Source organism: Scylla paramamosain, unplaced genomic scaffold (assembly GCF_035594125.1).
Source record: "Scylla paramamosain isolate STU-SP2022 unplaced genomic scaffold, ASM3559412v1 Contig89, whole genome shotgun sequence".
Lineage (NCBI taxonomy): Eukaryota > Metazoa > Arthropoda > Malacostraca > Decapoda > Portunidae > Scylla > Scylla paramamosain.
Genome location: NW_026973754.1, coordinates 362,501 through 376,900, shown reverse-complemented (window position 1 = coordinate 376,900; position 14,400 = coordinate 362,501). Strand labels below are relative to the sequence as shown.

Here is a 14,400-nt window from a genome sequence, read left to right as displayed (position 1 = left end):
AGTTAAAATGTCTCCTTTTCTCTTTTCTTTTAACCCTTCCATTGTTAGTGTGAGCAACACCCCTTCATGGTCCATCCCCTAGAGTTCAGTGTATGCTCACACGTAACAATTGGGGGCCCGTCCGGGATATTACACATGTTTACACATACATATAACTACACTAGTTCCTTTCCTGCTCTCGAGTGTATATGAAGTTGTGCTTATTTCTTTGTTGGTGAATTTTTGCGTTTTTCCGCTTTAAAAGTACGCGAGGTACCGGCGTCTAGTCATAAAAGCGTTAAAAACCTAACAATTGATTTCCTCAGTGTTGCTTTAGTGTCGGTTCGATTCCCCTAGTAGTGACCTTCACCCCGAACTCCGAGACTCCTTAAAACTTGGGAACTTGCGTTCCACTCTTTGCTTGAAAGCAGCGAATACGGCAAGCCATTACAAGTGCTTAAGTGTTAGTTCTATGGTAGTCATTTTGGGGCAGTGATTATCGCTACACTTCTTCGATTCGTTGCCTCTTCAGAAGCACAGTTAAGGCGTTGCTAACCTTGACTCAACTAGACTCAAAAACGAGTCTCTGTCGATGCACGCGGGTCAACTCATTTCCCTCCGACTCGTGGTTTCGAACCTGTCGTTCACGCGGGTCCTTCCGACTCGTGGTGGCGAACCTAGGTCTTGGATCAGGTTTCAGTGTAGGGCTCAGACACACTTGATTTGGTTCAATTGACCTCACGCTCATTAACCATGTCGCATGAGTTAAACTTGGACGCATTTTGCAGTAATCCTTCTGTGGCGGAGCTACAAACTGCCAAAGTGACAAAGAATGATTTAAAGTACATAGCCCGACAGTTTGATCTCTCATATCCGTCTGACATTCGGAAGGAAGAACTCCGAACTCAAATCCTGGTTCACCTTGGAGGTGAAGCCACTAGTGCTGCTTCACAGCACGACGCCAGTTTAATGCTCGAACTCGAAAAGCTGAAACTAATGGCAGCAAGAGAAAGAGAGAGAGAAGAGAGAGAACTAAGGCGAGAAGAACTAGCTTTTCAAAAAGAAAAAGCGGAAAGAGATCTGGCATATGTAAAAGAAAAGGAGGAAAAAGAAAGAGAGGAGAGAGAAAAAGAAAGAATCCACGAGACCCAACTCGCACAATTAAAATCTCGATCAACCACCACAGCTGACCTCAAACAAAAGTTAACTAAATATCTCTCACTACTCCCTCAGTTCTCTGACAAAGACCCCGAAACTTTCTTTGGACAGTTCGAGGACACAGCAGTACATTTTGAACTGCCCCGAGAAGACTGGCCTTGGCTTCTTAAACCCAAACTCAGCCAAAAGGCTTTAACTATTTTGAACGGCCTCGAAAACAACACGGATTACGACTGTGTCAAACAGGGCATCCTAGCGGCGTACTCCATTACCACAGAAGGATACCGTCAGTCTTTTCGAAAAATGTTCAAAACTCCGCAACAAACCTATCTAGAGTTTGCCTCAGAGAAACTGAGGGCTCTCAAGCGTTGGCTTAAGTCAGCCGCGATAACCACGTACGACGAATTAGTAAATCTCTTAGCCTTAGAAGAGTTCATGCGTAAGCTCCCTTACTCAGTAATGTTACACATCACCAACAAAGAAGAAACAGATCTTCTCAAAGCCGCTCAGTTAGCGGACCTTTTCTCCCTGGTGAATCGCAAGGCAACCTCAGACAAGCTGACCGAGACTCCTAGTGGTAAGATAAACTCGGGTAACTCAGGGGTTGGTAAAATGACCGGCAGTAGTACTCGACCACCTCTATTTTGTGCTTTTTGTAAACAGCCGGGGCACCTCATAAAGAACTGTCCTAATCCCAAGTGCAAGGTAGCTCAAACATATCCTGCCAAGCCAGTTGCTTCCGTACAAGCTCTTCCCTCCTTCCCTGTACCTAAAGACTTGTTTGAGCCTTTCAGGTCTGTAGGCACCATCAGCATTGATAACAAGGATCACCCAGTTAAGATTGTCAAGAGACACCTGTTCAGCTCGGTTCCTAGTGCTGAAGTCAGCAGTCCCTGGTATTCAACAGTGTTACACAGGTGAAAAGGTATATTTAAAAGACTTCCATGACCCCTTCCCCATTGCATTAGCTAAAGTACATCTTGATAGCCCACTAGTAAGAGGTGAAGTGATAATAGGAGTTAGAGAAGAACCAGCCTTACCCATCCCTAATGCTCAACTACTCCTCGCTAATGACCTAGCTGGCAGTAAGGTGACTCCCCCCTTGGTAATTAGTGACGCAATGCTGATGGATAACCCCACTGTACAGTTAGAAGAGCAACAACCAGGCTTATTCCCTGTTTGTGTCATTACTCGTGCACAAGCAAGGAAATCTGATCAGTCTTTCTCACTTCCAAAGAAGAGCCCATCCCCACTTGAACTCAATCAAATATTTTCTGAAAAACTTCTCACTGAGGCTCAACAGGAAGACACTACTTTGACTCAATTTCATGACAAGGTTATCCCTCCAGATCAAATTACTCGTACTCATTACCCTGCCTTTTACAAACAGGATGGAGTTCTCATGAGTGTTCCGGCCCTCTAAGGTCCCAGAATGTGCTCAGCCGTCTGCAGGAAGCGAACCTCACCGTGAAGCTGGCGAAGTCTACGTTCGGAGCTGCCACCGTCTCCTACCTAGGACATCAGATTGGACAAGGCTCCGTCCGGCCCAAGACCGCTAACGTCGACGCAGTACTGAAGTATCCAACTCCCACTACTCGACGCGAGCTCCGCTGCTTCCTGGGCATGGCGGGGTTCTACCGGCGTTTCTGTCCAAACTTCGCAGACACAGCTGGGCCACTTACTAGACTAACTAGTGGGAATGTGGCGTACGAATGGACCCCTGCCTGCCAACATGCCTTCAATCAACTTAAGAACTTGCTTGCTCGGGAACCGGTTTTGCGTGCGGCCGACTTCAGTAAACCCTTCATCATGCATACTGACGCCAGTGATCACGCTTCGGGTGCCACCCTCCTGCAAGAATCTGACGGAATCTTTCACCCAGTCGCCTACCACTCCGAGAAGTTCAACATCCATCAGAAGAATTACAGCACTATCGAGAAAGAACTTTTAGCCATTATCTCTGCCATCAAGAAGTTTGAGTACTATCTTCAGTCCAACACCCAGCCACTCCAAATCTACACTGACCACAACCCTTTGACTTTTCTCAACAGGAACCGCTTCACTAACCAACGTCTGCTACGGTGGTCTCTACAGCTCCAGCCTTACCTCATTGAAATGCACCATACTAAGGGACTGGACAACTGCCTTGCTGACACTTTGTCTCGCCTTCCCACTACGCCTCGCATCACTACCCGTCGCGACCCTGAGGACCCTAGGATCCTGTTGCCGGGGATGCAGTCGTGCCTTGTGAACCGGTCGATGGAGGCAGCCGAGGGCCGAGCACGGCCAGAAGAACCATCTACCGACGTTCTGGTGGAATCAACCTTCACGGGACAGGAACCACCTCACTTCTCTAATGACGCAGAGTCATTCCTTCTGCGTCATCCTAAGAAGGGGGGAATGTCACACACGTGACTACTCTACCACGGAACCAGGTGCCTGCCTCTCAACTCGTGGCGCTGCCACGTGTATAGCTTGAGGCATACTGGATACGTGACCTCTAGCAGGCTACCAAGCCGATAACGAGGGGTGGAGTTCCATCGAGCTTCAGTCTCCTCCAAGGGTCGCTACAGCTCTGAGGTCGCCTTGGCATACGCTGGGAGCCTCATATACACTCGGGAGCGGTGGTAAGAGTTACACCAGTGTTACACACCCACACACACACACACATAAACACACACACACACACACACACAAACACATTTATATTTATTTTCTATTATGTATATGTAAAGGTGTTTATTTTTGTAATTTGTATCTATATGCATTTTACTTACTAACTTGGCTTAAGTTATTAACTGAACCAGTCTTTTAAGTTATTCAGTCCAGTTCAGATTGCCACTCCTTGTTACTTACTTTTACTTACTTAAATAATCTTCAATTTTGTATTGTTACTTAATTTAAAGGGTTAACTTTAAGATATTAAGTAGCAGTTAAAATGTCTCCTTTTCTCTTTTCTTTTAACCCTTCCATTGTTAGTGTGAGCAACACCCCTTCATGGTCCATCCCCTACAGTTCAGTGTATGCTCACACGTAACAGATTTCTCTCTTACTTGAATCACGGTTGGTAAAATAAAGTGAGGATGTTGTGAAAGAACAAGAAAAGAATGTTCACTCGTGCAATTGTGGGGCGTGTGGAGGCACCTGGCAGCTCCCCTACTCCCCTTCCTTTAGTCTCCACCTCACGTAGTCACTGCTGCAGACGATGGGAGACGGCAGAGTTCATGCTTACAAACCACAATGTAGTTTTATAACATGCTTTCAATATGAACCGTACTGTTTTCAGTAAAGTAAAGGAGCAAATGATAGTATACTAAATAATAGTACGTGTTCACTAACAAACTTAGGTACCTTATTCCCATCACACACACACACACACACACACACACGATTGTTAGCATACATCATATGGAAGAACATCTAAGGGCCGTATTGTTAAATCTCTTCGTATCACCACTACCTAATCTACTCACCAAAACACCAGTACATGTTCCTCGCTTGGCACCACCCAGATGGATCACCGGGCAGTGTTGGTGTCCTTCAGCTGACACACACGAGCGTTCACTGGGGCTGAGCTCTCCCAACTAACCCTGCCATGACCCTCAGCCTGCACCTCGCCTGTCACCTTTCCCCCCCTCCCCCCCGCCAGCCATTCTATTCGGGTAAGGCACATGACAAGAATAGCAAGGAGATGAAGTATCAAGAGACTTGTAAGGTCCAGCACCCAGGCCGAGAAATCTTAAGTCATCATGAATTGGCGGATGTATTTACTTATCAATTCACTTAATATTATTATTATTATTATTATTATTATTATTATTATTATCATTATTATTATTATTATCATTATTATTACTTCGAGGGATGGAACACCGTATGAGGAGGTAAAGCCTACCTTAATGATATCGAAATACCTCTATCGTATCACCACGCACCCTACACCATTCCAGTGACTAGCTTTTTTTTTTTTTTTTTCAGTCCCTGGATCATCCTAGTCACTCTTCTTTGCACAGCCACAACTGTACACCGTAATGTAAGAGAGGCCTTATCAAAGCACTAAATGCACTGTTTTATAGGCCGCAGACTTGTAGTATCACTTTGTTTTCTCTCTCTCGAAGATTTAGCTATCTCCCTGGCCTTTAAGCTGCTGTTATATATTGTGCATCCCTCTCTCTCTCTCTCTCTCTCTCTCTCTCTCTCTCTCTCTCTCTCTTACTTCTTACGTAGAGAACGCTACCTCATTGATATCGAATTTCATTTCACACTTTTCTGTCCAATCATACTTTCTATCCAGTCCTGTCTTATCTTCGTAATTTGGTGTCATTCGCAAATTTACTGACGTCACTACTTACTAGTAATTCCGGAATATAATGATGCTAATAATGGAGGAGGAGGTGAGAAGAAACACAAGTGCTGGGAGGATAGTTTATTCCCGACTAGCTTCGCACAAGCTTCTTCAGGGGAACTAGTCGGGAATAAACTCACCTCCCAACACTTGTATTTCTTCTCACCTCCTCCTCCAGCTTGTCGGAATGTCTGAACAACAACAACAATAATAATAATAATAATAACAACAACAATAATAATAATAATAATAATAACAATAATTATAATAATAATAAGAAGAAGAAGAACAATAATAATAATAATAATAATAACAATAATTATAATAATAATAATAAGAAGAAGAAGAAGAAGAAGCAGAAGAATAATAATAAGAAGAAGAAGAAGAAAAAAAAAAGAAAAAGAAGAAGAAGCAGAAGAATAAGAATAAGAAGAAGAAGAAAAAGAAAAAAAAGAAAAAAAAGAAGCAGAATAATAATAATAATAAGAAGAAGAAGAAAAAAAAAAGAAAAAAAAGAAGAAGCAGAAGAAGAAGAAGAAGAAGAAGAAGAAAAAGAAGAAGCGGAAGAACAAAAAACAAGAAGAAGAAGAAGAAGAAAAAAAAGAAGAAAAAGAAGAAAAAGAAGATGATGATGAAGAAGAAGAAAAAAATAAATAAATAAATAAACAAATGAAAATAACAATGAATTCAAGGACATTAGTTACTCATATAACTTCTAAGATTTGTTCTAGAGCAAACATAAAGTGACCTGAAAAAAATAAATAAATGCAGCAGCTCAGTGATCCAAGACGGAGGGCAGTCCGATGTGCTACTGACAGACTGCGAAATTACTTCCACACACGAGCAGACAAAATGTGAACAAACTTGTAACTAAAACTTTTTTCCCTAAACCCTTGAAACAGCTATTCTTTGTCAAATGAACGGTTGCCACTCAACACTGAAGAACCAGTGCCAGGACCTGCTGAAGCTGTCGGTGGTGTTCCCAGTTTTTACAAGTCTATCAAGACGGCTGCCATTCCTACGATGCTCACTCTGAGCCTGAAAGAAAGAAAAGGAACAAACGCAGAAGGAAAACCTTGGAAGTAATATAAAGCGATATATGGAAGAAACAAAGATGTAAATATTTGCCATCATGCTTACCACGTCATCAATATTCTCCTAATTATTATAAATTCTTGTTATAGCTAGAATAATGCTGGAAGAGAGATTTATAGTTACAATAATGCTGGAAGAGAGAATTAATAAGAAGCAGCTAAAAGGAGCCAGTAGGCTAGTAGTAGTAGTGACAATGTGCATATAAAGTATACACACTACAATCAATTTCCAATTATTTATTTTATTTATTTTTTCTTAAGCCCCAGTTAAATCTGCACACACACGTGCACTCTCTTTTTTTATGCTGCTGCTGCTTCACTTTCTTCTTCTTCTTAAAGCCACACCTTCCTGTTATGGCAAAACAGCCCCTCCAAACAAACCTTCCACACACCGTGCCTTCTCTCTCCTCACCCTTCACGCCCCAAACCTGCGATCCCTTCCTCACCATCTCTCTTCACTCAATCTACAAATGTCTTGTCGCACCGATGAGGATCACAATAAGGATTTAATTTTAAAATCGTTTTATACGATAAAAAGTTTGTTTACCCCAACGTCCAGCTCTCGTAGCAGGAGGGGGTGAGGATCGCACAGACCAGGGCGAGGTTCCCCAAGTGGGACTCAGCCCAGCAGTATGCCTGCACCAGGGCAGAGTCGGCCGCTGCCAGGGACGACTGATAGTTTAGGGACTAAATTATCAGTTCAGGGAGTCACGAGGCAAGCCACCAGGGAACAGCAAAACTAGAATAAACTAAGAGAAAATCTGACGCATCCTCACACAATAGACACGATGGACGTCATCCACTTCGTGAAGGGCGTCCTTCAGTGAAAACACAGAACATTGGAAAGGAGACCGTCAAATGAAAAGAAGGAGTACTCCTGAACCACAGCACCTCAGTGGAGGGAGAATGATATTGGAAGTCAATTCTGCGGAACGGGCCGGTGTCCACCACCACCACCTGTCCTGCAGGATAGGTATCCACCGCCACGACCATCACCTGTCCTGCAGGGCGGGTATACACCGCCACCACCTGTCCTGTAGGACGGATATCCACCGCCATGACCATCACCTGTCCTGCAGGACGGGTATCCACCGCCACCACCTGTCCTGTAGGACGGGTATCCACCGCCACCACCTGTCCTGTAGGACGGGTATCCACCGCCACCACCTGACCTGTAGGACGGGTATCCACCGCCATCACTTGTCCTGTAGGACGGGTATAAACCGCGACGACCATCACCTGTCGTGCTGCACGAGTATCCACCGCCATGAACATCACCTGTACTGCAGGACGGGTATCCACCGCCACCATCTGTCCTTGTAGGACGTGTATTCACCGCCACCACCTGTCCTGTACGAAGGGTATCTACCGCCACCACTGTCCTGCAGGGCGGGTATCCACCGCCACCGCCTGCCCTGCAGGACGAGTATCCACCGCCACCACCTGTCATGCTGGACGGGTATTCACCGCCACTACCTGTCATGCTGGAAGGTTATCCACGGCCACCACCTGTCCTGCGGGACGGGTATTCACTGCCATCACCTGCCCTGCTGGACTGGTATTCAATGCCATCACCTGTCCTGCTAGACGGGTATCCACCGCCATGACCACCACCTGTCCAGCTGGACGGGCATCCACCGCCACGACCTGTCCTGCTGGATGGGTATCCACTGCCACCACCTGTCCTGCTGGACGGGTATCTATTGCCACCATCTGTCCTGCAGGGCGGCGGGTACCCACCATACCCGCCGCCATGACCATCACCTATCCTGCTGGACGGATATCCACCGCCATGACTGCCACCTGTCCTGCTTGATGGGTATCCCCCGCCACCACTTGTCCTACTAGACGGGTATCCACCGCCATGACCATCACCTGTCGTGCTGGACGGGTATCCACCGCCACCACTTGTCCTGCTGGACGAGTGTCCACCGCCAGACCATCACCTGTCCTGCTGGATGGGTATCTACCGCCATAAACATCACCTGTCCCGCTGAACGGGTATCCACCGCCACCACCTGTCCTGCAGGGCGGGTATCCACCGCCGTGACTATCACCTGTCCTGCTGGACGGATATCCACAGCGACCACCTGTCCTGAAGGCCGGGTATCCACCGCTATGACCATCACCTGTCCTGCTGGACGGGTATCCACCGCCACCACCTGTCCTGCAGGGCGGGTATCCATTACCACCACCTATCCTGCTGGACAGGAATCCACCGCCACCACCTGTCTTGCTGGACGGGTATCCACCGCCACCACCTGTCCTGCTGGATGGGTATTCACCGCCACTACCTGTCATGCTGGAAGGTTATTCACGGCCACCACCTGTCCTGCGGGACGGGTATTCACTGCCATCACCTGTCCTGCTGGACTGGTATTCCATGCCATCAACTGTCCTGCTAGACGGGTATCCACCGCCATGACCACCACCTGTCCAGCTGGACGGGCATCCACCGCCACCACCTGTCCTGCTGGACGGGTATCCACTGCCACCACCTGTCCTGCTGGACGGGTATCTATTGCCACCATCTGTCCTGCAGGGCGGGTATCCACCATACCCGCCGCCATGACCATCACCTATCCTGCTGGACGGGTACCCACCGCCATGACTGCCACCTGTCCTGCTGGACGGGTATCCACCGCCATGACTACCACTTGTCCTGCTGGACGGGTATCCACCGCCACCACCTGTCCTGCAGGGCGGGTATCCACCGCCACGACAATCATCTATCTTGCTGGAAGGGTATTCACCGCCAAGACTACCACCTGTCCTGCTGGATGGCTATCCACCGCCACCACCTGTCCTACTGGATGGTTGTGCAAAGCCACCACCTGTCTTGCTTGACGGGTATCCACCGCCATGACTACCACCTGTCCTGCTAAACGGGTATCCGCCGCCACCACTTGTCCTTCTAGACGGGTATCCACCGCCATGACCACCACCTGTCCAGCTGGACGGGCATCCACCGCCACCACCTGTCCTGCTGGACGGGTATCCACTGCCACCACCTGTCCTGCTGGACGGGTATCTATTGCCACCATCTGTCCTGCAGGGTGGGTATCCACCATACCCGCTGCCATGACCATCACCTATCCTGCTGGACGGGTATCCACCGCCATGACTGCCACCTGTCCTGCTGGACGGGTATCCACCGCCATGACTACCACTTGTCCTGCTGGACGGGTATCCACCGCCACCACCTGTCCTGCAGGGCGGGTATCCACCGCCACGACAATCATCTATCTTGCTGGAAGGGTATTCACTGCCATGACTACCACCTGTCCTGCTGGATGGGTATCCACCGCCACCACCTGTCCTACTGGATGGTTGTGCAAAGCCACCACCTGTCTTGCTTGACGGGTATCCACCGCCATGACTACCACCTGTCCTGCTAAACGGGTATCCGCCGCCACCACTTGTCCTTCTGGACGAGTATCCACCGCCATGACCATCACCTGTCCTGCTGGACGGGTATCCACCGCCATGACTACGACTTGTCCTGCTGGACGGGTATCCACCGCCACCACCTGTCCTGCAGGGCGGGTATCCACCGCCACGACAATCATCTATCTTGCTGGAAGGGTATTCACCGTCATGACTACCACCTGTCCTGCTGGATGGGTATCCACCGCCACCACCTGTCCTACTGGATGGTTGTGCAAAGCCACCACCTGTCTTGCTTGACGGGTATCCACCGCCATGACTACCACCTGTCCTGCTAAACGGGTATCCGCCGCCACCACTTGTCCTTCTGGACGGGTATCCACCGCCATGACCATCACCTGTCCTGCTGGATGGGTATCCACCGCCATGACCATCACCCGTCCTGCTGAACTGGTATCCACCGCCACGACCTGTCCTGCAGGGCGGGTATCCACCGCCATGACCATCACCTGTCCTGCTGGACAGGAATCCACCGCCACCACCTGTCCTGCTGGATGGGTATCCATCGCCATGACCATCACCTGTCCTCCTGGACAGTCATCCACCGCCACCACCTGTCCTGCTGGACGGGTATCCACTGCCACCACCTGTCCTGCTGGACGGGTATCCTTTGCCACCACCTGTCCTGCAGACCGGGTATCCACCGCCATGACCATCAACTGTCCTGCTGGACAGGAATCCACCGCCACCACCTGTCCTGCTGGACGGGTATCCACCGCCACCGCCTGTCCTGCAGGACGAGTATCCACCGCCACCACCTGTCCTGCTGGACGGGTATTCACCGCCACCACCTGTCCTGCTTGACGGGTATTCACAGCCACCACCTGTCTTGCTGGACGTGTATCCACCGCCATGACCATCACCTGTCGTGCTGGACGGGTATCCACCGCTACCACCTGTCCTGCAGGGCCGGTATCCATTACCACCACCTATCCTGCTGGACAGGAATCCAACGCCACCACCTGTCTTGCTGGACGGGTATCCACCGCCACCACCTGCCCTGCTGGATGGGTATTCACCGCCACTACCTGTCATGCTGGAAGGTTATTCACGGCCACCACCTGTCCTGCGGGACGGGTATTCACTGCCATCACCTGTCCTGCTGGACTGGTATTCAATGCCATCACCTGTCCTACTGGGCTGGTATTCAATGCCATCACCTGTCCTGCTAGACGGGTATCCACCGCCATAACCACCATCTGTCCAGCTGGACGGGCATCCACCGCCACCACCTGTCCTGCTGGACGGGTATCCACTGCCACCACCTGTCCTGCTGGACGGGTATCTATTGCCACCATGTGTCATTCAGGGCGGGTATCCACCATACCCGCCGCCATGACCATCACCTATCCTGCTGGACGGGTATCCACGGCCATGACTGCCACCTGTCCTGCTGGACGGATATCCACCGCCATGACTACCACCTGTCCTGCTGGACGGGAATCCACCGCCACCACCTGTTCTGCAGGGCGGGTATCCACCGCCACGACCATCATCTATCTTGCTGGAAGGGTATTCACCGCCATGACTACCACCTATCCTTCTGGATGGGTATCCCCCGCCACCACCTGTCCTGCTGGATGGTTATGCAGAGCCACCACTTGTCTTGCTGGACGGGTATCCACCGCCATGACTACCACTTGTCCTGCTGAACAGGTATCCGCCGCCACCACTTGTCCTTCTGGACGGGTAGCCACCGCCATGACCATCACCTGTCGTGCTGGACGGTTATCCACCGCCACCACTTGTCCTGCTGGACGAGTGTCCACCGCCATGACCATCACCTGTCCTGCTGGATGGGTATCCACCGCCATGACCATCACCTGTCTTGCTGAACGGGTATCCACCGCCACGACCTGTCCTACAGGGCGGGTATCCATCGCCATGACCATCACGTGTCCTGCTGGACGGGTATCCACCGCCACCACCTGTCCTGCAGGGCTGGTATCCATTACCACCACCTATCCTGCTGGACAGGAATCCACCGCCACCACCTGTCTTGCTGGATGGGTATCCACCGCCATGACCATCACCTGTCCTCCTGGACAGTCATCCACCGTCCTGCTGGACGGGTATCCACTGCCACCACCTGTCCTGCTGGACGGGTATCCTCTGCCACCACCTGTCCTGCAGGCCGGCTGCCACCACCTGTCCTGCAGGCCGGGTATCCACCGCCATGACCATCACCTGTCCTGCTGGACGGATATCCACCGCCACCGCCTGTCCTGCAGGACGAGTATCCACCGCCACCACCTGTCCTGCTGGACGGGTATTCACCTCCACTACCTGTCCTGCGGGAAGGTTATCCACGGCCACCACCTGTCCTGCGGTACAGGTATTCACTGCCATCGCCTGGACGAGTATTCACTGTCATCACCTGGACGGGTATCCACCGCCATGACCATCACCTGTCCTGCTGGACGGGCATCCACCGCTACCACCTGTCCTGCTGGACGGGTATTCACTGCCACCACCTGTCCTGCTGGACGGGTATCCACTGCCACCACCTGTCCTGCTGGACGGGTATCCATTGCCACCACCTGTCCTGCAGGCCGGGTATCCACCGCCATGACCATCACCTATCCTGCTGGACGGGTATCCACCGCCACCACCTGTCCTGCTTGACGGGTATTCACCGCCACCACCTGTCCTGCTTGACGGGTATTCACAGCCACCTCCTGTCTTGCTGGACGGGTATCCACCGCCATGACTACCACCTGTCCTGCTGGACGGGTATCCGCCGCCACCGCTTTTCCTGCTGGACGAGTATCCACCGCCATGATCATCACCTGTCCTGCTGGACGGGTATCAACCGCCATGACCATCACATGTCCTGCTGAACGGGTATCCACCGCCACCACCTGTCCTGCAGGGCGGGTATCTAGCGCCTTGACCATCACCTGTCATGCTGGACGGGTATCCACCGCCACCACCTGTCCTGCTGGACGTGTATCCACCACCATGACCATCACCTGTCCTGCTGGACGGTTATCTACCGCCACCACTGTCCTGCAGAGCGGGTATCCACCGCCACCGCCTGTCCTGCAGGACGAGTATTCACCGCAACCATCTGTTCTGCAGGGCGGGTATCCACCGCTATGACTATCACTTGTCTTGTTGAACGGGTATCCACCGCCACCACCTGTCCTGCTGGACGGGTATCCACCGCCATTACCATCACCTGTCCTGCTGGACGGGTATCCACCGCCACCACCTGTCCTGCTGGACGGGTATCCACCGCCATTACCATCACCTGTCCTGCTGGACGGGTATCCACCGCCACCACCTGTCCTGCTGGACGGGTATCTACTACCACCACCTGTCCTGTGGACGGGTATCTACTGCCACCACCTGCCCTGCTGGATGGGTATCCACTGCCACCACCTGTCCTTCAGGACAGGTATCCACCGCCATGACTACCACCTTTTCTGCAGGACCGGTATCCATCACCATCAATACATCCCAACACCACACCGCCACGCTACCTCCCACCCAGTCCAGTCACGATTGAACCGAAATATTTCTAGAATTCCGAGTGATAAAAAAAAGTCTATTGCAATATTTTTCTTGTATAGTTTAAATCATCATTCTCTCTCTCTCTCTCTCTCTCTCTCTCTCTCTCTCTCTCTCTCTCTCTCTCTCTCTCTCTCTCTCTCTCTCTCTCTCTTTCTCTCTTGCTTTGAACTTTCGCTTCTCAGGCTCCGGTTCACTCACGGTTCAAGTTCCAGCCAAGGCGAGGACAGAATGCCAGGTGTGTGCGCTGCAGGATCCGAATCCAGCGTCCTCCGTCAGATGAGACTATGCGTGCGGTGCGTGGAGGGAGATAAAGGGAGGGTGTCGTAAGGTACAGGTAAGTAAACAACTCAAGTACACTACTGTGGCACTGATGAAATAGTGACGCGACCGACAAAAAATATTAGAACAGTACTATCCAAATAGTTATGATTTCAAAAGGTATAGCGAACAACCTTTTTTAATTATAAATTCTTATTTGCAAGAAATCAAGTATATAAAAAGACCTGAATAAAAGGACTTACTAACATCATAAGAAACGTATCATTAAATTTTGCCTTAATAGTCAAATTTCGTTCTACATGAAGTGTGGACGTACTTACCGTAAGTCTTCATGTTGGAAGAAAGGCTGAAAACCCGGGAAGTTAATTTTTGTGTAGTCTCTTGAACAGCGTCACTTGACACTGACTCTTCCGGTCCATCACACTCCGCTTTCCTGGAACATTCTTCGTCTACATTTACCATTACGGAATCATGATCATTTTGCTTTAAGTCTTCTGATTTAGGATCTCGACCACTACAAACTTCATTCTGGTCTACTGTCTGTTCTTTTCTTAAATCTGAGTCGCAATCACTGTCGACGTG

At 50.2% G+C, this 14,400-nt stretch overlaps 1 protein-coding gene across 1 annotated transcript in view; it reads right to left on the bottom strand.

The window, feature by feature from the left end:
* Positions 1-13,337: 13,337 nt before the first annotated feature.
* The window catches only part of LOC135098864 (uncharacterized), a 4,494-nt gene continuing 3,431 nt past the window's right edge, over positions 13,338-14,400 (bottom strand). The window contains exons 4-6 of the mRNA XM_064001261.1: positions 14,139-14,400; positions 13,738-13,821; positions 13,338-13,546 (exon numbers count right to left, since the gene is read on the bottom strand). The exon at positions 14,139-14,400 is cut by the window's right edge and continues 274 nt beyond it. Of these exons, the coding sequence (XP_063857331.1) occupies positions 13,476-13,546; positions 13,738-13,821; positions 14,139-14,400 (417 nt within the window). The 3' untranslated portion in view covers positions 13,338-13,475. The remainder of the gene's footprint in view (positions 13,547-13,737; positions 13,822-14,138) is intronic.